Here is a 24233-nt window from a genome sequence, read left to right as displayed (position 1 = left end):
GATTAAAGGTGTGCACCACTGCTGCCCAACTAGAAAAGGGTTTTATGAAATAGATACTTAGTGGTTCAAACAATTGCTGGTAGGGCTGGAGCATTTGCCTTCAGGCTAGCTTCTGTAATACTAAGAAGCTTGTACCACTGTTGCTTTCCTGGCGAGGGCAGATAGTCCTCTTGGTATTGTGATGACACCATGAGTTTAGCACTGCTGGATTCCTCTGCCAGCATGTGTACGAGCTAATAAAGACAGCTTCATTCTTCATGTCGCTCAGGTCCATCCCAGTCTTGTGTACTTTTGTTTAATTGGTAGTCTGGATCAGCTGCCTGTGCTACAGGGAATGTAGGAGTTTGTGAGTTTTCACTCTTACACTGGGAAAGCAGGACTCATAATGGATGTTGTTGTTTAATATTTTCTTTGTGTGGATGAGTACTTTGCCTGAGTGTATGTATGTGCACTTATGTCATGCCTAGTGCCTGTGGAAGTCAGCAGAGGGTGTAGTTAGGGACGGTGGTGACACTGTGTAATAGTGAAAACTGGACCTGTCTTGTGCAAGAGCAGCTTGTGCTTCAAACGCTGAGCCGTCTCTCCAGTCCCTGATCTTCAGCTACATAGTGAGCTGGCGGTCAGCCTGGGATACTTGAGACCCCGTCCTTAGAACAGAGCAAAACAAAAAGCATAACCCTAATGGATTGTAACTTTGATATTGTTGTTGTTTCTGAGACAGTCTCACCATGTCTGCCTGGCTTGGAACTCACAGTGATCCACCTGCCTCTGTATTGAGTGCTGGGATGAAAGACTCCTAGATGCCGTTGTGTACTTGAAAGACACTGTAATCACACTTCAAACAATTGTCATATAAAGTAATTTAAATGGGGAGCTTCTTTAAAATAAATCTTTTTTTTAAACTTGGAAGAGAAAAGTCTTGGGATGTATACTTTATACTTTAATTGGGTATAAACTAAGCACTTTTTGAATTATAACCCAAATAAAAATCAAAATGTTTTATGATTTAAACGCTTGCTGCCCTTTGTGGGAGATGTCCTTAACTATTTTAAATTTGATTTTGCTTTACTGAAAAAGTGACTCAAGTATTAAATTATTTTTGAAACACATTTTATAAGTGAGTTTAAAAGTCAGTAGTCCATAATATAGATGTTTTTGCAGTTACATAATGACTATCAGTTCCTATAAAATTTCACTTTTGGAAAGTTAGGACTTTGGGAGAGAATACTCTCAATATATATAACTTTATAACCAGACACTAATAAAAAACCATTGCCTTAGCAGATGGTTTGCATAGTCCCAGGCCGTTGTGGCTGCTACAGCGGGTACTGGAAATGTATAGGGAAAATTGAGTAGAAATGCTGTTTGCTGTACCGAGACAGTACAGAGTAATGTTTCTTCAAGTGCCTGAAGAGGAGAAGGTAGTCCTGGAAGTAGTGTGCAGTTTTAATTTTCTTAAGGTAAAGATAAAAGTATTCTTGGTATTTCCCCCCCTCTTTTGTTTGTTTTGTTTTGAGACAGGGTTTTCCTGTGTAGCCCTGGCTTCTGAAACTCCATATATAGTCTAGGTAACCCTGAACTTGTAGTTATTCTCCTGCCTCGGGTCCTAGTGCTGGGATTATAGATGAGACACCATGCTTTGCATAAGTGTTCCTGTTTTTATGTAGGAATTCTACCTCCGCTCTTTGTAGCTCCTTTGTAGAAAAGTTGCTTATGAATCCACAGAATTCTGCTTCAGTAATAGTCTTCTCTTTACCGTAGTTCTGCATGAACTAACACTAGTACAGAAACAAATTGGAGAACCAGAAAGACTGTGTGTTTTGTAGTTTGCCTCTTTTGTAATATTTTTATCTTAGTCACTGGTTTTTAGAGTAGTTGCCATAGCTGGCGTTGTCAGTTTGACATTTTGATTTCAAAGATCCTATTATAATCTTGCCCCAAATGTCAAACAGTTCCTCAGTGATAGACATAAGCTCCCACTGATGCTTTGTTAGAATGTAAGATGATTTTATAGATTTCTTGTTATTATGTCCATGGGTAGAGCTTAAATGAGACATTTCTATTGACCAATGGAGCTTTTATTTACCGATTTCAGGTTATTGGCTAAATTTTGCATTGTGCTGACTTTGAACTTAATTACATTCTTGAGGCAGAATGGAAAAGCAATTTTTAAAGCAGGAAGATTTTACATACAAGAGTAATCACAAAAATTATTGCTTAATAGATTTTAAATGTCCCATGTTAGTATATGTTTCAGTGTTCAGCAAATTTCTTAGTGTACACATCTCTTAGTGAGCTCACGTCTTGGTGAATGCAAAGCCAAACTGAGCAGTCAAGACATAAATAATGGAGAAAGATTTATTACCTGCAGCAGGCCAGGAGAGCTGGGGAGTTATTTTCAGAGCAGTGTCCTCCTCTGACAAAGGAAGCATGTGATTTTATTCATCTAGCCTATAAATATTCCTATAAATGCTAGCCCATTTCTAAATATGCTCAGTACGGAGTACATTCCTGAGCATGTTCAGGGTGAGGTCATGAAGCACATGTTTAAAAGATGAAAGTGATAGACAAAGAGTGCTGTCACAGTTTTACTGAAAACAATGGAGAGTCCAGTTTGAAGATGTGTTAATATAAGAGTTGCTTCTGACAGTGTCTTGCCTTGCTTACTGGCCAACACTAGCTACAGAAAACACTTTAGCTTATGGAATGTTCACATAGTTGTAAGTAAGGGATCTTGACTAGAGACCAACTTGATCACCGAGGAATTGATTTTGAAGTCTTTACAAGGGTTTGTCCTTCAAGGAACATTGAGAAGGATATTGATCTGTGCTTGTGGGAAGAATGCTGCATCTAGTTTCCTTTGTTACAAGCTCCAGTATGGCATCTTTAGGAAGCAGACGTATTTAGCAGTGTTGCTTCTCCATTAGAAAGTCAATAATGGGTAGAACATTTTTTTTCTCATTGCAAAGTAATAAGTATATAGAATAGAGAAATTTTTGCAGAGGGAGAAAGTTTAATTCCTATAATTATCTGATACAAATGTGTGTATATGTGTATGTGAGTGTGTGTATGTGCATGCACACACATTATATATATGTATGTATGTGTATACATAAATACAAACATATTTTGCAATGTTGGTGATCCAGCAGGGCCTTAGGTATGCTAGGCAGATGTTCTGTCACTGAGTTGCCTTCTTAGGCACCATATTCTTTTTTTATATTAGTAAAAAAACAAAACAAAACAAAACAAAAACCCCAGGGGACTGCAGAGATTGCTTAGTGGTTAAGAGAATGTATTGCTCTTGTAGAGGACCCGAGATGAGTTCCCAACACTCAGGTTGGATGGCTCATAGCTGCCATCTGTGGCTCTAGCTCCAGAGGAGCCAAACACCTCTGTGGGCTTCAGCACTCAGGTGCATGCATGCACACACGGGCATATCATGATGCCATACTTTTAGCTACCTTTTATTGGTGGTTAATATTTTTTTTCATATGTAATACTACTGTGGCTATCTTGGCTAATGTATTTTGCATTTCTATATTTTCTGTGATATATTATTGTTAAAAAATTGAATGTATTTGCCAAAGATGACCCAAAGGAATTAAAAGAGAGAGCCAGTTTTATTATGTACATTGTGTATTCTTTAAAAGTTTAACATCTATCTACAACTTTTAGTTTGTAATAAGAAATAAAGTTATGAAAACAAGTCTACAACTCGTTTTATTACCTGCCCTGTATTTAGAAGCATGTTTAAAATACAGTTTTGGCTTTCTTAAGGTGGCACAACTGTGATTACAAAACGAAAGGTATTCGGCTAGGGAGTAGCTCAGTGGTGGAGTATTTGCCTAGCATGCACAAGGCTCCGGGTTTCATACATAAAGCATTGCAGGGAGTGGGGTAATACGTGTGTGTATGCATGGGTATTGATCCCTGGCCCTCCTCCATCTCCAATCACTTTGATTCTGCCTCCTCAATGTTGAATCCTTGAGGAAAATTAGGCCCCAGTACCCTAGATGTCCACTTTGTGGATGAATTACCCCACTTTTTATGAATTTTCATGTCCATTCTCTCTTTCCTCCTCCTCTCCCTCTTCCCCTCCCCCTCCTTCCCCTTTTCCCTCCTTTGCCTCTCTTCCCCCCATCTCTCCCTTCCTTTTAGTTATTTAGTTATTTAAGTGCTTATCTTTTTTTTTTTTTTTTTGGTTTTTCGAGACAGGGTTTCTCTGTAGCTTTGGAGGCTGTCCTGGACTAGCTCTGTAGACCAGGCTGGCCTTGAACTCACAGAGATCCACCTGCTTCTGTCTCCCGAGTGTTGGGATTACAGGCATGCACCACCACCGCCCGGCAGGGCTTATCTATTTTAAGGTTTGGTCCATTGGTAGACTTGTTGAATTCTTTTCATACTCTTAGATTGTTACAGGTTTATAGTTTATATTATTTATTTGTGGCTGGCAGAAAAAACTCACACCAAATATTTCTATTTTTGACATTCTAACTTTTTTTGTTTGTTTATTTTTTTGAAACAGAATTTCTCTGTGTAATAGTCCTGTCTGTCCTGGAACTCACTCTGTAGACCAGGCTGGCTGCTACCTCACAGAGATCCACCTGCCTCTGCCTCCCAAGTGCTGGGATTAAAAGTGTGTGCCACCCCCTACCAGTGACATTCTAACTTTTAAAACAGTGTTTCTTTGTTTTCCTTCAGTGCTAAATGTCATAATTTTCTTCATTATTTTATTTAGTTAAAGAATTATGTAGATGTTTTTATGAAAGCATGTGCAAAGGTTTTGTGTGTGTGTGTGTGTGTGTGTGTGTGTGTGTGTGTGTGTGTGTGTTGCATGTGTGCAGATGTTCAATTGTATGTGCCTATGCTCATGAATGTAGAGGCCACAGGAAGATGTTGGGTGTCTTATTTTATCACTTTTGCTGTATTGGCCCAAGACAGGGACTGTCATTAAGCTAGTCTGTTTGGCTAGTCAGCTCCCAGGATCTGCTTGCTCTCTCCTTTCCTATTCTACTGCTGGTTACAGACATGTGCTGCCATGTCCAGCTTTTATATGGGTGCTAGGGATTTGAACTCAGTCCTTTTGCTTATGCAGCAAGTATTCTTACCTACTGAACCACTTCCCTCATTTCCAAAGACATATCTTGTTTTATGTTTGTCATTGAAGTTATTGACAAATTATGTCCAGATATTTATATGAGTGTTTTACTTTCCAGAGAAATTTGTCCTTTTTCTATAAAAAAGGTATAATAGTTACTGTTTTGTTCCCCAAGAATGTGTTTTTTATTATTATTATTATTATTATTATTATTATTATTATTATTATTTGGTTTTTCAAGACAGGGTTTCTCAGTGTAGCTTTGCACCTTTCCTGGAACTCAGTTGGTAGCCCAGGCTGGCCTCGAACTCACAGAGATCCGCCTGGCTCTGCCTCCCAAGTGCTGGGATTAAAGGCGTGCGCCACCAATGCCCGGCATATTCTTTTCTTTCTAACACTAATATTATTTAGTATTTTAGAAGATATGTGTGCTGACTAGTTTTATGTGAACTTGACATAAGCTGGAGTCATTTTGGAAGAGGGAACCTCAGTTGAGAAAATGTCTTCACTAGATTGCTTTTGGGCAAGCCTGTGATGCTTTCTCTTAATTGATGTGGGACGACTGACCTCACTGTGGGCAGTACCACTCCTAGCCTGACTTTCCTGGTTGCTATAAGAAAGCAGGCTGAGCAAACCATGAGGAGCAAGCCAGTAAGCAGCACCCCTCCATGGCCTGTGCATCAGTTCCTGCCTCCAGGATGCTGCCATGTTTGAGTTCCTCTTCTGACGTCCCTCAGTGGTGTACTGTGAGGTGGAACTGTAAGCTAAAATAAACCTTTTCCTTCCCAAGTTGCTTTTGGTCTTGGTGTTTTACCACAGCCATAGAAACCTGAGACAGCACTTCATCCAATCATGCTGTCATTATGATTGACAGAGAAATTACGACAGTTGTATGAGTTCCTTCTCTCGTTCTTGTGAGCAGTTATCTGACAGGATGAAATGTAAAGGAAGAGGGCTTCTTGTGGCTCCTGGTTTGAGACAGCCATAGTAGGAAGAGCATGGCGCTCAGTTGTGGCCAGTGGCTTATTCCACGAGGCTTCTCTTTTTTCTTAGTTGCACCTTTAAAGACAGCCTATAATACAGGTTATTGGCAAAATGGGATGTCAACATGCAGAAGAATGAAATTAGATATTTTTCACTGTATTAAAATAAATTTAAATTTGATTCAGGGCCTAATTTAAAACCTGAGATGGTCTGGGCATGGAGGTGCACACCTTTAACCTCAGCACTTGGAAGACAGAGGCAGGTGGGTCTCAGTGAATTTCAGGCCAGCTGGAGCAACACAATGAGACCCTGTCTCAAAAATAAAAGTAATAAAAATTCAAACTTGGTGTTATTGCTAAAGGAACATATAGGGATACTTGGATAGAGTTGTAAGCAAGAATTTTCTGAATATAGAACAAAGGAAGTAGCAAAGGAAGTAACCTTAAGAATTAACGAATAATATTATAAAGCTTGTCACAGTGGAAAAAAACAAAAGTCAACAGAGCAAACAGACAGACTACAAAATGGGAGAAATTTTTTTTACCAGGTATACTGCAAACAATGGATACAACCATCAGTCAGTAAATGAGCTAATAACTGAGTAGATAGTTGGTAAAGAGAAAATACAGAAATCATGTGCTCTTACTCTACCCCTTTGCACATACTCCCAGTCTCTGTGTCCTACCACAGAAATACTTTGACATCATGTTTATCTCTGTTCTGTTCACAGTAACAAGGAAGTAGATTCAGCTTAGATGTCCACTAATAAGTGAATAAAGAAAATATATGCACATTAAATTTTTTATTCATCTATAAAGAAAAATGCAATTTGCAGGAAAATTGACAATATTAGAAAATATGTATTAAGTGAGGTAATCCAGGCCCAGACAGAGAAATATCATGTGTTCTCTTTCATCTGCAGATCCTAGCTTCTAATTGTTAAATGTAAACATGTAGGTGGGAGGGAGTGGGTGTGGGAGAGCCAGGAAACTAGAAGGGGCTGGCTCATGAGATCAGAAAGAAAGAATCTAAGGAAGGGAGTGGGGAGTGAGGTAGAACAGATGGTCTATGAAGGTGGAAGGTAGAGGGATACTGTTGCAGAGGATACCGGAGGATTGAGGAGTGAGGTGGGGCAGGGCAAGAGAATCAACCCAAGCTAAGTAAGGATGAAAATGCACCAAGAAAAACTGTATTTTGTATGTTAATTTTTAAAAAGTTGCTGTAAAAAATAGATTTTTAAAAGTTTTCTTCCTGTGTAGAGAAATGTGAAATTTTCTATGCTGATGGTATTTGAATGTTGTTTTTATTTTGAACCATGTGTATGGTGTGTATTTTTGTGTGGGCATGTGCACAGACAATACATGTTCTTTACTACTGAGTCATCTCTCCAAGCCCCTTGATGTGATCTTACATTCAATAATCTGGTTTTTGCTTAATTATATGGGCGTTTTGTCCATAATTTCTCACTTTTTCCTCATACAGTCTCTATCTAGGGATTTGTTTCTTTACTTCTACTTTGTATAGCTTTTATTTGTTTATTTTACCACACTGGTTAGCACTTCTGTAAGACTTTGGCTTGATGGTGATAGCAGATGCCCCAGTTCTGATTTTAAAGTGAATTTTTCCGACATTTAACCAGCTTCTTTTTGGGCTCTTTCTCCTCTTCTAAAATAGATGGCAGCAGGTGGATTTTTTTGGATAGGGCTAGGGGAGACAGTAGTTGTAATAAAGGAAAGATATCTTGATTGTAGCCTAAAGTGGGGTATTGCCTTGTATTTCCCTAGAGAAATTGTCTCTGAGTAGAGCTAGTGAAGTAGACACACCACGAGTTATATTTCTTCCTTCTCCAAAATAGTAATTGCCCTGCCACAGTTCCATGGTAAAGTATGTGTAGGATTATTCGCTTTAACTTCCATTACTTCTGACCCCTGTGAATTGATAGTGTTAAAAAAGAGAGGAATCATTTCCCTCTTGAACTTAGCTTCTGATAGATTTCTGACTGTTTTAGACTTGGTAGCTTCTGCCTCCCAGGAGTGAGATTACAGGGGTGAACCAAAACTCTGTTTTACTTCTGATATTTTCTTTTGCAGGTCATTCACTGAGAACTATCTGTATTTTGGGCTTTGAAGGATAATGAGGAAAAATAGGCTTTGGGGAATCAGTATTTCCATGCATCTTTTTACTGAGACTACTAACAGGACATTTGAAATCTGTTGCTGGCACTTAAGTGAATTTTGAAAATTGCATTCATACATTAAAATACCTGAAAGTTTATTTATAATTGTATCCATGTTAAAAAAACACAACGATTTTCTCTCTCTCTCTCTCTGTCTCTCTGTCTCTCTGTCTCTCTCTCTCCTTTTCTCGAGACAGGGTTTCTCTTTGTCATTTTGGTTCCTGTCTTGGGTCTTGCTCTGTAGACCAGGCTAGCCTTGAACTCACAGAGATCCACCTGGCTCTGCCTCCTGAGTGCTGGGGTTAAAGCTGTGCACCATTGCTGCCCGGCTTCACGATGAATTTTGCAATTTGAGTATTACCAGAAATAAAAATTTATTGCTTGCTAAGAGAGTAATACCCAAATCAGAGACTAAAAAGAAAAGACTGTCTTGTCTTGATATGAAAACCAACCAACCAACCTACCAAACAAACAACACAAATCCAGTCTGGAGCCAGGGCATAGCTAGGTGGTAGAATACTGGCCTATCACGAGCAAGGCCCTTGGTTTGATCCCTAGTACTGTAAAACCACCCCTCCCCCCACAAACACACACTCACTCCTGTGTGCACACACATAAAATCTCTTTAGAAGTCGTCGTGAGTGATCTGATGAGACAGCTCAGTGAGTAAAGGTGCTGCTGCACGACGCTGGTGCTAAGTTTGATTTCTAGAACCGTGCAGTAGAAGGAGAGAACTGACTTCCATGCTTGTACCATGGCTGGTGCACACATACATGCTTGTGCTTTCTTCCCCTCCTCCTCTTTCTCTCACAGAGTGAGAAAAATGCTATAAAAATCATAAGTAGTGCTAAACGGAAAAGACAAAATTGGAAGGATTTGTGGCATGCACAGAAAGTAAAAGTTGACTTTGCTAGTATCACACAAAGAATCATCTCCTACTAGAAGACTTGTACCCGAGTTACTTTTCTGCTGCCGTGAGGAAACACCCCAGCAGTAGAGATGTGAAAAGAGGAGGGTCTACTGTGGCTTACAGTTTGAGGTGTTGTGGACCACGGGAGGGAAGGCAAGTCAGCAGGGATTTGTGACAGCTGGCCAGGTTGCCCCCACAGCTGGAGAGGAGAGGGGAGGGGAGGGGAGGGGAGGGGAGGGGATGGGGAGACAGAGAGAGAGAGAGAGAGAGAGAGAGAGAGAGAGACAGACAGACAGACAGACAGACAGACACACACACACGGACGGACGGACGGACGGATAGACAGACAGACAGACAGACGTACGTACATACGTACGTTTGTGCTGGTCTGGCTTTCTTCAGTTTGTATAGTCTAGAATTGAAGCCTGGGGAATGGTGCTACTCACTTGTAGAGTGGGTCTTTTCACCTCAGTTAACCTCATCCATAATCCTTCACTGGTAGGCCAGGTATCTTGTCTCCTAGATCATTCCAGATCACTTGAAGTCGACAGTTAACACTAACTATTGCTTGTCAACAAAATGGAAATAGTATACCAAAGAGTTACATTCACAGAATCAAAGAATATAATGTTACTTTGCCAGGGTATGAGAAAAAGGAACTATGGAGAGCTATTTACCAGTGTCCATAAATTTTCTGTGAAGCAAGATGAGTAAGCTGTAGAGAAAGATGTAGTTCAGCAGTGTACCTGCAGTCAACAACAGCATTTTAGACCCTTGAAATCCTTAGGAAGATAGGGTTATGTTAAGCAGTTTTACTTTTTAATTAGTATGCATCACTTTGGCCTCAAACTTGAGATACTCCTGCCTCAGTCTTCCAAATACTGATATTATAGGCATGTACTGTTATGCCTCCTTTTGGTGTTTGTGTGGTGTTCATGAATTTGTGTGGGTGTATGTATGATACTGTAGGTTAAATTATAATTAAAAAATATATGTAACCACTCATTAAATACTAGTACTTGCTAATTAATGTTTGCAGTAATTAAAAATCATCTTGTGTTTTGATAGATTTTTGTGTTTTGAAATAAATTTTGTTTTTATTCCTGCTGATGTAGTCTTCCTTCTGTTAAATTTTGAGATGTCTAGATTTTATTGTGGCTTATAAAACTAAAGGGCTCCCTTGCTTATTATTTGCTTATTGTAGGAATAAGCACAAATTAAATTGCTGATAATTGTGGATTATTACCAAAATTTTAAAATTTGAATGAAAAGAGGATAAGGTAAATCCTAATTTGCTGAATGCAGATTTCTGAGAACCCTTAGAGCTATTTTTAGCTGCTTGCAAGCTGTTCTGTCATTGCTAATTGAGGGGAAAGCTGATTTTGGGTGTTTTTTTTGTGATGTTCCCAGCACATGCAGATGACGATCCAGGCTCTCCAGGATGAGTTGCGGATTCAGAGGGACTTGAATCAGCTGTTTCAGCAAGATAGCAGTAGGACTGGAGAGCCTTGTGTGGCAGAGCTGACAGAAGAGAACTTCCAGAGGCTGCACACTGAGCACGAGCGGCAAGCCAAAGAGCTGTTCCTTTTGCGGAAGACCCTGGAGGAAATGGAGCTGCGAATTGAAACTCAGAAGCAAACCCTAAGTGCTCGGGATGAGTCCATTAAGAAGCTTCTGGAGATGTTACAGAGCAAAGGGCTTTCTGCCAAAGCTACGGAGGAAGACCACGAAAGAACAAGACGGCTAGCAGAGGCAGAGATGCACGTCCACCACCTAGAAAGTCTTTTGGAGCAAAAGGAAAAAGAGAATAATATGTTGAGAGAGGTGAGTGACTGCCTTTTCAGTTAGAATTTCCTGATTGTCTTTTCCCTTATTAATCAGAATCTTGATGTAGATAGATGGATGTGCTCTGCTGTGCTGCTGGCTAGGAGTTTCTTCTTTTGTGTTTTAGTGCTTCCCTGGTTCTTTCTTCTGGAATTGAATGATATCAGCTGGCACATCTGTTATCCATAACATCCCTACTCCTGTCACCTTCCATGTGATTCCTAGGTGCTCCTGAGTCACTGGGGTGAGACAGGATTGTTTTGATTTATTACTCGCCTCAATTTGTTCATAGAGACAGAACAGCAAAACCAGAATCAGGGTAGCAGCCAATTGCTGCCCAATTAAAAAATACTAATAAGAGACAGTACTTTGTTACCTAAGTTCACCTATGCTGGCTAAGCAGTAATGAATGTTTGCCTGTGGTTTCCCTGGGAACACCTGCCTTGCTGTGAAAGATATGTGTTAAAAATCATTTGCCAAGGAGGTGTAGCCAGAAGGAGTGATGTAGAGACACATTGTTTTAGAGGAAACAGACTTAAGCTGGCTCTGTGACTAGACCTCACTTTCTGAGGCAGTGTCATTTTAAGAAAGTGTTAAGGAAGAATTCATCTTACCTGGAGCTAATTTAAGAACTGTAACAGATTTTATAAATCTGATATCTTAGTTAGGGTTTCTATTGCTATGATGAAACACCATGGCCAAAAGCAACTTGGTGAAAAAAGGGTTTATTTTACTTACAGTTTAGATCACAGTCCCTCACTGAGGGAAGTCAGGACAGGAAGCAGGGCAGGAACCTGGAGGCAGGAGCTTATGACAGGCCATGGAGGGGTGCTGCCTACTTTCTTCCTCCCTATGACTTGCTCAGCCTGTTACTTATACACCCCCAGACCATCTTCCCAGGGATGGCACCACCCACAATGGGCTGGGCCCTTCTAAATCTACCACTAATTAAGAAAATGCACTATAGATTTGCTCACAGGCTAATCTGGTGGGATCATTTTCTCAGTTGGCATTCCCTCTTCCAAAATGACTCTAGCCTATGTCAGGTTGACATAAAACTAGCCAGTGCTTCTGGTTAGACATAAACTTCATTTTAGCTTCCCTGGGATTACAGGCACATACTGTCATAACCAGTTAACTTTCATAGTTCGATGGGTGGGGGGGGTGGGGGGGTCCTCAAATTGTTAGGATGAGTCTGAATAGTCCCCTTTTAACATGATTTTGGAGGAAGGAAATTAAAAAACAAACATATCTAACTGGGTATGGTAAAGCATGCCTTTAATCCCAGTACTTGGAAGACAGGCAGGTAGATCTCTGTGAATTGGAAGCCAGCTTGGTCCACACAGTGAGAGAATGTCACAAACAAACAAACAAAATCACCTAGGAAATTTAACAATGATAACAAAACTATGAAGCTGCCAGGTGGGGTGGTGCATGCTTTTAATCCCTGCACAGAGCTGAGTCTGAATAATCAATTCCTTTTTATAGCTGAAATAATACTGAAAAAACTTGAGAGTTCTAGACTATTTAAAAAATATAAGAAGTTGTATAAATAAATTATGTACATGGTATGGGAAAATATATCCCCTTGTGAATATACCACCGAACAGTCCAACCTGCCATTTGTAGCATAAGATCTTACAGGAAATATAGTCATGCTACTTAAAATTGCTTGAGGGCAAGTGGACACAGTGGCTTTGGAAATGCTTATTCTTTGCTTACTTCAAGACTTAGCTCACATGTCAGTTCTGCACTGAAGTTTCCATGTATAGTGCTGCATGTACATGTAGTAGCAGTGATCATATTACTGAAATCATACATATGTGTTTCTTTAGTGTTCACTTGCCATTTTACACTAAGGATATATATTTTCTGTCTTTGTTTAGGTTAGTATAACAAAATACTGAAGATGTTTGCTTCTCATAGTTCTGGAGACTGGGAGTCAGTGCCAGTGAGGCCTCACTTTTTAGTTTTTGGTCAGCACTTTTCCTGCTGTGTTAGATAGCAGGAAAAAGTCTGAGAGTCCTCTGGAGTCCTTTTAATAAGGAATGAGATTGTCCTTAAAACCAAATTACTGAACAAAGAACCCACCTCCTAATACTGTTTTGTTGGGGATTTAGGATTTGAGCATATGAGTCTGGAGTATCCAAATCACTTTTCTTTTTTTTTGAGACAGACTCTTAAGACTCTTACTAAGTATCCTTGGCCTGTCCTTGGATACCCCTCTCCCCCAGACCCAAGCATGCTAGATAAAATATTATGCATTTTTACCACCAGACCAAATAAATGCTTAATAAAATAGGAACTGAATGATAATTTTATAGTCTGGTAAAATAATAGTACAGTGAATATATATTAGAAAGCATTCTAGTGACATACTGAAATTAGGAAGAGGTAAAGATGGTTGTGCTAAATCATGTTTAACAGTGTGGTAGTTTGAATGTAACTGGCCCCCATAATTTCATAGGGAGTGTCACTATTAGGAGCTGTGGCTTTGTTGGAGTGGGTATGGCCTTGTTGGAGGAAGTATGTTACTGTGGAGGTTTCCTATGCTCAGGATGCTGTCCATTGAGTCAGTCAATTTCCTGTTGCCTGCTAGATGTAGGTCTCTTAGCTACTCCTCCAGCACCTTGTCTGCCTTCATGCCTCCATACTCCCCACCATGATGATAATGGACTGTGGACCTCTGAAACTGTAAGCAAGCCACACCAATTAAATGTTTTCTTTATGAGTTGCTATGATCATGGCATCTCTTCACAGCAAACCCTAACTAAGGCAGATAGCATTCTTGAAGCTTTATCTATTTATCCCAACTAGAGAAGGGAATAGAATAAATTATATCAGTAATGGAAAGGATGGAACTCAATTTTCATTATTTGCAGAAACTAATATACAAATGTTATTAAATTAAATTCCCATAAATTTATTAATTTAGCATATCTATGCTGGGAATCCTCTGGAAACTCTGGGGAGACTTACGTTAGTAGATCATGATATATGCACTTTTAATCCACTGGTGGTGTCTATCTGTATTACCAGGACTTGGGGAGACAGTGACAGAATTTTAAGTTCAAGGCCAGTCTGATCAAGGAAAACAGAATAGAATCTGGAAATAATGAAGTGTTAAGTATATGGTGAATATTTTGAGATAATGACCATCATTTAGAAAATACCTAGTTATGTAAAATTAAGTTCTAGATGAGGTAAAGAACTACCTAAAAAGAGACATTAGAAGAAAATTTAAACAAAAACTTTATTAAATACAATCTTTGACATGAAAGACTCATTGCTATAGCAAGAACATTAATAAATTAAATATGTATATTAGAGGTTATAAACAAAGATAAAGTAATAACCTGGGGCATAGATTTTTAAGCATGTACCTTGACCTTACTTAGAGACTTGTTTCTAAAGTTATAAGAGGCTAGAGGGGCTTGCTCCTACTTTCTCTTTCTCATTTATCCCCTCCATGATTATTTAGCCCTTAGTGTGTGTTTGATCTTGTAGATCAAGTGGAGATAAATTTTTACAGTCTGTGTTCTTTTGAGACCCTAGATTTGAACTGGAGAGTTGGCTCTGCAGGTAAGAGTGCTTCCTGTACTCTCATTTCATTCAGCACATGGAAGAGTGATATGCCTTTCGATCATTGGCTTCTCAGCCTTGGAAAATGACAACAATAAAATAATGTTGGGGGCTGGAGAGATGGCTCATTGGTTAAGAGCACTGACTGCTCTTCTAGAGGTCCAGGGTTCAATTCCCAGCACCCACAAGGCAGCTCGTAACTGTAATTCCAGTTCCAGGGGACCCAACACCCATGGCAAAACACCAATGCACATAAAAAACAAAAAAAGTTAAAATAACGTTTATGATATTACTCATTACAATTTTCTGTTTCATTTATGAACATGATTCTGTAAACCCCACCAAAATTAAAACTAAAATTTTGATTGAGTACTATATATTTTCTGTTTGTGTTGAGTTCCATTGTTGGTCAAACTTGAATTTTCTGTTGGTAATGGAATTATATCATTGCTTGATTTGCTAGATTTTGTGCTGTGCTATCCCTGTCCTTTGATAGATGAGCGAGGACATCTGTTGGACAAGCAGTAGATTACACGCCATACTTGGTTAGTGCTTTGGTTTTGGACAGTTGGAGTTGTAACAGACTTTGCAGATGATTGCTATACAGGAAACTTCGAGAACTAAGTCTTGGTAGAGGAGATTGAAATTGGATAGTTGGCTATAGAATTTTAAGAAAATCCTATTTAATTTTATTTTATTATCCAAAGCATTGTAGCTCACAATATATTTCAGATCTCTTTGACTCTTTTTTTAAAAGATTTTTTTTTTTTTTTTTTTTAAAGATGAGGTCTGGTTATTTAGCCTAGGCTGGCCTGGGACTTTTTATGTAGACTAGGCTGGCCTTCAGCTCTTTGTGATCCATCTGCTTCTGCCTCCCCAGTGTAGGGATTACAGTTGTGTCCAGTCATACCAGGCTACATGTTCCTGTAATGAGTTAAACATTCTGGTTGGCTGGGTTTTTGTTTGTCTGTTTGCTTGTTTTGTTTCTTTTTTTTTTTTTTGAGCTGAGAATGGAACCCAGGGCCTTGTGCTTGCCAGGCAAGCGCTCTACCACTGAGCTAAATCCCCAACCCCGTTGTTTTGTTTCTTGTAACATTTTAATCCAAATCTTGTTAGTACAGATTTTCACCTGTTAGGGTTTATAAAAATGTTTGAGGTTAAAAGTGTTAATAATTGTGTAGATTCTAGGCTGTGAATTCTGAATTTTGGCTAGCATATTTGAGAAGTACCTGTGAGCTTTCTTGGCAGTTGGAAGTTATAAGACTAAAAAAGCAATAGAGATGTATAGAGAAAGAAAGACATTGGACCGGGGATATATCTTAATTGATTTAATCTCAGTACTGCATAAACCACGGAAAGGTGGAGGCAGGAGAATCAGGAATCCAAAGGTCAGTTGTGTCTATATAGGGAGTTCTAGGCTATCTTGGTCTGTATGAGATCTTGTCTCATAGAAGAAGATAAAAGAAGCAACAACAGAGTGAATAGGAGGAGTTAGAATGAAAAATAATCCCAATATTAATATGTTTGATCTTTTGTTCTGATTTTGGAAAATGAGAACAGTTACATACATACCTTGTTTATTCAGATATTTCCTCTTGTTTTTTTTTTCAAAAATTTATTTATTTTTACTTTATGTACATTGGCATTTTGCCTACCCATATGTCTGTGTGAGGGTGTTGGATCCCCTGGAACTGGAGTTACAGACATGTGGGCACTGGGAATTGAATCCGGGTCCTCTGGAAGACCAATCAGTGCTTTTAACCACTGAGCCCATCTCTCTAGTTTCTTACTCTTGTTTTTATTGTACCATTTTCCTTTCCTTTCCATTTTGTCAAGAAGATAGGCGGTCTTAGTATATGATGCAGCTGCTAGCGATGGCAAAGGGCTGTGAGCCCACACTGTTTGTCATTGGATGAGAGAAGGTACCAAGGAAGTAGTGAGGAGCCTTCCCATGTCTTTCCCCTTCGTCTCCATCTCTTCTGTGAATACAGTACCGTCATCTAGAGCTTTCTGTAGGATTGACTCTGGGAGGGGCCTTCACAAACATCTGACCTAAGAGCAATGAGGGTTGAAACTGAAACTTGACAAAAGAGAAATGTCCGACTTCTAAGTGCTGCTTTCTGTCATCAGTTCTTCTTTGTCTCAGTCATGCTGATAACAATTAGCCTGTTTTTATGGATTGGGGTTGCACATAAGGCCTTGCACATGCTAAGCCAAGGGTTGTACTGTTGAATTAATACACATTATTATTATAATTATCATTATTTTATGATTACAAAGATTGAACCTAGGGTCTAATGCATGCCAAGCAAGTGCTGTACCATTGAGCTAAATCTTCAGCCTATTTCCTTTTAAAATGAAGGAATCTACTGAAGAAAAGGAGCATAAATTGTTCCTATCTTGTTTTCAAACTTCAGGTTATCCATTCATTGGTAAATTAGAGGAGATAACATATTTCTTATTTATACCAGAAAGTATGCAATGTTATTAGGAAATTCAAATAATTCTAAATATTTATAAATACATAATTCTACCCATATGTATTGATATATATATATATATATATATATATATATATATATATATATATATATATATATATATATATATATAAATAAATTGTTCAAGGATAGCCTGGGCTACAGAATGAGATCCAGGACAGGCACCAAAACTACATGGAGAAACCCTGTGTCAAAAAACCAAAATATATATATATATTCTCACTTTGTAGACAGGCAGGCTTTGAACTCTCAGTGATTCTCCTGCCTTTGCCTCTTGAGTGCTGAAATGAAAAGCGTAAGCCACCATGCCCAGCATCTATCTATAATTCATTTCTTTTTCTTTCCTGTCTTCCCACCCTATTCTTCCCCTCCCTCCCTTTCCTTTTTCCTTTTCCCGTTCCTTTCCTCTCTCCCTCCCTTTGTGTCCTACCCCCTGCCCCCAGTTTCTTTTTCCCTTTTCCTTTCCCCTTCCCATCTCTTTTCCTCCTCTCTTTTTCTGTACCTCTTCCTCCCATCTTTCTCCTCTCCCCATCTTCCTCCCTGACTCCTGTTTTTTGTCATGGTCTGTCCAGTTTCTCTGTGTAGTCCAGTCAGATTCTGCTTACTCTTGTCTTAGCTTCCTGACTGCTGGAATTACAGGTGTACACCACCGTGTTCATCAAGTTCAGGATGTGTGTGTGAGTGTGCAAGAGTGTGTGTTTGTGTGTTTGTGTATGCCTAAAGGTCAGCTTCAGGTGTTGTTCCTCAGGAGCTGTAACCTCTTTTTTTTTCCTCCTTCTTTTTTAAATTTTCAGAGACAGGGATTTTCTGTATAGTCCTGGCTGTCCTAAAACTCTCTCTGTAGACCAGGCTGGCCTCAAATTCACAGAGATCCATCCACCTGTCTCTGCCTCACAATTGCTGGGATTAAAGGCGTGAGCCACCATTGGTCTTTTGAGACGGCCTCTCACTGACCTGGACTTACTGAGCTGGCTAGAATCACATGAATTTGGGGATTCCACTTGGATCCTTATGTTCTCATGGAAAGCACTGTCCTAACCAGCTGTCTCCCTTGTGCCCAAGTTATATTTGTTTTTAGATGAAAAATTTCAGCCAATAGGGATGAAACGAAGTGAGCAAATAGTGCGTTCTTCTTATACTTATTTGAATAGTAGTTTACTTCTATGTTCAGAGTTTCTCCCATTATTTACATGTCATGAGCCAGAGTCTTGATGTGCTCAGTAGGAAAGGGGAGTTTGTCAGCCACTGAACGCAAAATGTCTTCACAATGAGCTTTAACACGAAGGCCCATGGTTAGAAATTTACTGATAGCTTTCAGATAGCTCAATGGGAAAGCTTTATGCTTGTGAGCGAACTAGAGTACATTCTAGCCATCTTTTTAATGTAGAAGGATCTTAAAATTCAAATAGTTTTCTTTTTCTTTACCTTTTTCTTTGCCTATGTGCTAAGGTTTAAAAATAAAATTATAACAGTTTACCACAAAAAGAAGCATTTTGAAATTACTTGTTTGGAATTAGGTAATGGGGAAGAGATTTTATACAATTAGTTGAACACCTAAATTGTGAAGCATTTCAAAGAAATTCATCTTCAATACTTTCAAGGATAGAAGCACTAAATAACAAATACAAGTAAGAATAGAGTTTAGCCCTTCATTAGTATGTGAAAATTCTTTATAGTTAGTGTAGTTCATTTTATTTTTGTTTATATAATTAAAAAATCTTATACTCATTTGTTGAGCAAACATTAGAAGTCTCAACTGTGCACTCAATGAGTAACTGTGTACAGTGTGGGGAATAGATTCATTGTGAACAAGCTATTGGCAGTGTGCTTGTTTTAATGCAGGTGGGAGATTAGTCTGGACTGAACGATGTATTTAAGTGCTGGGATGGAATAAAGAAAACAGATGAATTCAATAGATTATAAAAGTTGAAGACATAGTATGAAAGTGCTGTGAATCAGGGCTGGGGATATAGCTCGGTGGAAGAGCCATTGCTTACCGTAATATGCAAGTCCTTGAGGCTGACCCTAGCACCTCAAAATAATAGTATCAATAGCTTAATACAATTCTGTAGTTTAAAGAATTATGAAGAATACTCTCTTCTCTCCACCACCCAGGTACAGACAGGGAACTAAGTCATCCAGAGCCTTATGTAGCATCACCATCAGAGCCCCTTTTTCCTCTAAGGACAACCCTGATCTGGGCTTTTATGGTCACTTATTTGCTTTTTACTAAATTTTACCACATCTTTATTCCTAATATTATAGCATTATTACATTTATGTATTTTAGATTAATATCTTGAATGCCAATAAATAACATGGCTTTGTTTTATCCTTTTTTTAAAAAATTTTAATTAATTTTTTTGGAGATAGTTTTCTATAGTTCACTTTGTGTTGAATTCACTATATATTAGAGACTGGGCTTGAACTTCTAACCTTCCCACCTCCTCTATTTTATGCAGTTCTAGGAATCCAGCATCAGCTGAGGACTATTTGTGGCTTTGTGCATACTCGTCAAGCACTCTACCAGCTGAGCTGTATCTCTAGCTCTGTTTTTTTTTCAAAACACTTTAACAATTTTAATTATAGATTTAATCTTCTATGTGTAATTCAGCTACTTCTTAGCTTATTGGCTAGAATAGAAATTCCATTCTGTTTGTAATTTCTGTATATGTGTGATGGAATGCGCACACATGCACAAAATAGTTAAATAATTTTTAAAAAGGAGATGACAATCAAGAGAGTGTTTCATTAGGGAAGACACCAGAACTTGGATACTCCATAATGATGTACCCATTATGCCCACCCTATAATAAATCACTAGACATTCAAAGCAGGAAAATAAGCCTATTTCAGGAGACAGGCATTCATTTATTCTTTTCTTCACCAAAGAATTTCAAGCAATATCCTGGCATGATAATTTTACCTCTACTGTCTTTAGTGTGTACCTGTAAATCACATGGACATTTCCTTGTTTAGACATAATGATATCACAGCTAATACACCTAGAATATTTAAGAGACATTTGAGCTATGAACAGATGCAGGTAACGTGTTCATCTGGCATGGAAGATGGGAGAGAGTTCAACAGCTCAGCATCTTTGGGGAACAAGTAGGTGTCCAGTATGACGGAAGTGTAGCGATGACATGAGGTTTTATAGTCTCTCAAGAAAATGTCATATGGGGAGCCTTGACAGGTATGGTAGTTTGAATGTAATTGGCTCCCATAATCTCACAGGGAGTGGCACTATTAGGAAATGTGGCTTTTTTGGAGTGGGCATGGCCTTGTTAGAGGAAGTATGTCACTGTGGGGGTGGGTATTGAGGTTTCCTGTGCTCAGGATACTGCCTAGTGAGTCAGTCAACTTCTTGTTGCCTACAAGATGTAGGACTCTCAGCTATTCCTTCAGCACCACAGCTGCCTGAATGCCTCCATGCCTCCTACCATGAAGATAATGGACTGAACTTCTGAAACTGTAAGGGAGCCCTCTCAATTAAATGTTTTCCTTATAAGAGTTGCCATGGTCGTGATGTCTTTTCACAGCAATAAAAACCCTAACTAAGACAACATGGTTTTGAGTGTAGGAGTGACTAGATCAACTTGTTGTTTTTTCTGTTTGTTTTTTGAGACAGGGTCTTTCTGTATAGCTCTGTCTGTCCTGCAACTCACTCTGTAGACCAGGCTTGGCTGGCCTCAAACTCAGAGATCACCTGTGTCTGCTGCCTGAGTGCTGGGATTAAAGGCCTGTGCCACCACTCCCCCTCTGACCACTTGGTTTTTAAAGGAAGGGAGGCACAATTTAGGAAGTTGTTAATGAAAGGTGTGGATTTTTGCATGGCTCATATTAGGTGGTAGTATTTAAAATGAAGGAAAGTGTTTGGATTTTCGAATGCCTTTTTGTTTTTTCGAGACAGAGTTTGTCTGTACAGTCCTGGCTGTCCTGGAGCTAGCTCTGTAGACCCACTGGCCTCTGCCTCCAGAGTGCTGGGACAAAAGGCCTGCGCCACCTCTTTCTGGCTGGATTGTGGAATGTTTTGAAGGTACTTCTAAGTAGGTTTCCTGTCTTTGGCTTATAGGAGACTAGAAGGTATGAGTGGCTACCTACATGTGTGGTGCAGGTTTATGATGCTGTTGGAACCTAGTTTTGGGAAAATAGCTTTTTGTCTTAGTTATGGTTTCTATTGTTGTGAAGAGACACCATGACCATGTTAAGTCTTATAAAGAGAAATATTTAGTTGGGGCTGGCTTACAGTTCAAAGGTATAGTTCACTGTCAGCATGGTGGTGTGCAGACAGACATGGTGCTGGAAAGATAGCCAAGAGTTCAGTATCTGAATCTGAAGGCAGCAGGAAGAGAGAGTAAACCACTGGGCCTGGCTTGAGCACCTGAAACCTCAAAGCTCACCCCCAAGTGACACACTTCCTCCAAGGCCTCACCTACTGCAGCATGGCCTCACTTCCTAACAGTGCCACTCCCTGAGCCTTGCGGGCCATTTTCATTCAGACCACCACAGTTTTGAAATGTTTGGTGCCTGTGTGTGATTGTCTACGTGGATACTTAAAGCTACAGTTAGTAAGAATTGTAGCAGAAAGAGTTTTGTATATTGATAAAATTGAATCTGCCTTCTCTTAAATGCTTTGAGACAGAGTTTTTTCCATGTTGTGGGTTTTTTTGGAGCTTGGAATATTTTCATAGACTTCAGCAGTTGAGCACTTCTAATCTAAAACTGAAATCAGAAATGCTCTAAAAAACTTGAATGTAGTGTGAAAAAACATTTTGAAAGGGCTTTTGTTCTGTAAGCATTTTAAGAAAAGTTAATCAGTGAGTTTCCTGGTCAGGCAATAGTGAGTATGTTATAACCAAAATATTAAATCATAGTCATTTTCAATATTCTTAACCATTATTCATATGGAGTATTGCACTCTGTTCTCTTAGCTAGGGTTGTTCCAGGTTTCATTATTAGTGAGTAATTCTGAGATAGATACAGATCTGACAAGAAAATTGTCTGAGATTCTCTATAACTTCCAAGTGATCCTCAAAGACTATTAACATCCTTCCTTCCTATCAGTCAATTTATTTATTTATTTAAAACAAGGCTGGTGTCAAACTCATAGAGATCTGCCTGCCTCAGTTTCCCTTCATGGCTTGTTCAGTTTGTTTTCTAATAGGCCCAGTACTAGCAGCTGAGGGTGGCCCCATCCATCACTTAAGAAAATGCCCCATATTAGTGGTTCTCAACATGTGGGTCCCAACCCCATTTCGGAGGTTTATGATCCTTTCACAGGGATCACATATCAGATACCCTGCGTACCAGATATTTATATTATGATTCATAACGGTAGCAAAAGTACAGTTATGAAGAGGCAACAAAATAATTTTATGATTGGGGGTCACCACAACATTTGGAACTGTGTTAAAGGGTCATGGCATTAGGAAGGTTGAGAACCACTGCCCTCTAGGCTTCCCTACAGCCTGATCTAATGGAGTTGTTTTCTCAATTAAGGCTCTTTTCTTTCCATTGACCCTAGCTTATGTAAAGTAGGCATAAAACCAGCCAGTATAACTGACCCCTTGTCAGCTTGACACACAAACACACATTACTGTTAAGTCACAACCTTTCATTTCTTGTTTATCTCAAGATCACACGTTAATAATGATATCACAATATAAAACTTCACACAAAACATTCTACATCCTTAAGAATTCAAATACATTAAAAGTTCAGTCTCGCCGGGCGGTGGTGGCACATGCCTTTAATCCCAGCACTCGGGAGGCAGAGACAGGTGGATCTCTGTGAGTTTGAGGCCAGCCTGGTCTACCAAGTGAGTTCCAGGACAGGCGCAAAGCTACAAAGGGAAACTCTGTCTTGAAAAAACCAAAAAAAAAAAAAAAAACCAAGAAAAAGAAAAAAAAAAGTTCAGTCTTTTTATAGTATCCAGTGTCTTTTTAAAAGAGTGCTGGAACTAAAGGCATGTGCTACTATGGCTGCCTCCTTCTTTCCTGTCTTAAACTCATTAAACTTTGGATTAAAAAAAAAAAAAGCCATCTTAGGATATTTTCTGATTTGGAACTCCTTTGAAACTTGTCCAACAGACTTTTTCTTCCTACCTGGAGTCCCACTGGAGGTGTTCATCATAGGTAATTAGGTACTTGGTACTCTGGAGGTGGGTGCTGCATTTAACAGAGATAACTTTTTTACCTTGTGCATTGCAGACTGGTTGTGATGGCCTTTGTTTCTTCCTTTTAAAAAGGGATCTTTTCAGCCGGGCAGTGGTGGCACACACCTTTAATCCTAGCACTTGGAAGGCAGAGACAGGCGGATCTCTGTGAGTTTGAGGCCAGCCTGGGATGCAGAGTGAGTTCCAGGACAGCCAGAGCTACACAGAGAAACCCTGTCTCAAGAAACCAAATAAACAAAAAAGGTGGGAGGTGTCTTTTCTGGTCTCCCCTTTTAGATCATTTGCAGTTTTGATTTCATGTCTTATTGCTATGTCAATCTAGTGATGTGTGGTAGTTTCTACTGCTGTAGTTGGTATTACTCTGACTAATTAACTAGCTGTTCAGAACCAAGGGTCCTCTATGGTGTATGTTGAATTTAGTCAGAATGCAGTCTGGATTCCCTGATCCACAGGTAAGAGTCTGTGACAAAGGGTCCACTTACCACAAAGGTTGGCTTAGTTATTTTAACATCTCCCACTTCAAAAAGCATGAGAGTAGCTAGGTGTGGTGGCACATGCCTTTAATGGGAGGCACAGGCAGAGGATCTGGTGGATCACTGAGTTCAAGGCCAGCCAGGTATACACAGTGAGCCCCAGGCCAGCCAGCTACAAAGTTAGACCAAAAAACGCATGATCATAGGACGACAGCTACTGATTCTCTTCTGCTTCTGTTTAGGAGATGCATCGGAGATTTGAGAATGCCCCTGATTCGGCCAAAACAAAAGCCTTGCAAACCGTCATTGAGATGAAGGTAAGTAAGAATCTCATGACGAATCTTGAGTCACCTTTCCCTCTTAAATGGTTAGACCTCTTCCTGCATATGTAGAGAGTTAGGGTAACAATAGTATTTTGTAAGACTTCAAGAGCTCCTTAACAGGATTTTCAGTTTCCTTTCAGTTGTTGGACATAATTCAAACGAGACCAAAATCAAATGTCAAA

The 24233-nt window shown here is 39.3% G+C and overlaps 1 protein-coding gene across 10 annotated transcripts in view; it reads left to right on the top strand.

The window, feature by feature from the left end:
- The window catches only part of Erc1 (ELKS/RAB6-interacting/CAST family member 1), a 340148-nt gene that overhangs the window by 50001 nt on the left and 265914 nt on the right, over window positions 1–24233 (top strand). For all 10 annotated transcript variants that reach the window (XM_036180809.1, XM_036180807.1, XM_036180806.1 and 7 more), the window contains exons 3-4: window positions 10582–10995; window positions 23971–24045. In XM_036180809.1, the coding sequence (XP_036036702.1) occupies window positions 10582–10995; window positions 23971–24045 (489 nt within the window). The remainder of the gene's footprint in view (window positions 1–10581; window positions 10996–23970; window positions 24046–24233) is intronic.

Source organism: Onychomys torridus, chromosome 3, assembly GCF_903995425.1.
Source record: "Onychomys torridus chromosome 3, mOncTor1.1, whole genome shotgun sequence".
NCBI classification, from domain to species: domain Eukaryota; kingdom Metazoa; phylum Chordata; class Mammalia; order Rodentia; family Cricetidae; genus Onychomys; species Onychomys torridus.
The sequence above is the reverse complement of the archived record's forward strand: the minus strand, read 5'-3'. Positions and strand labels throughout refer to the sequence as shown.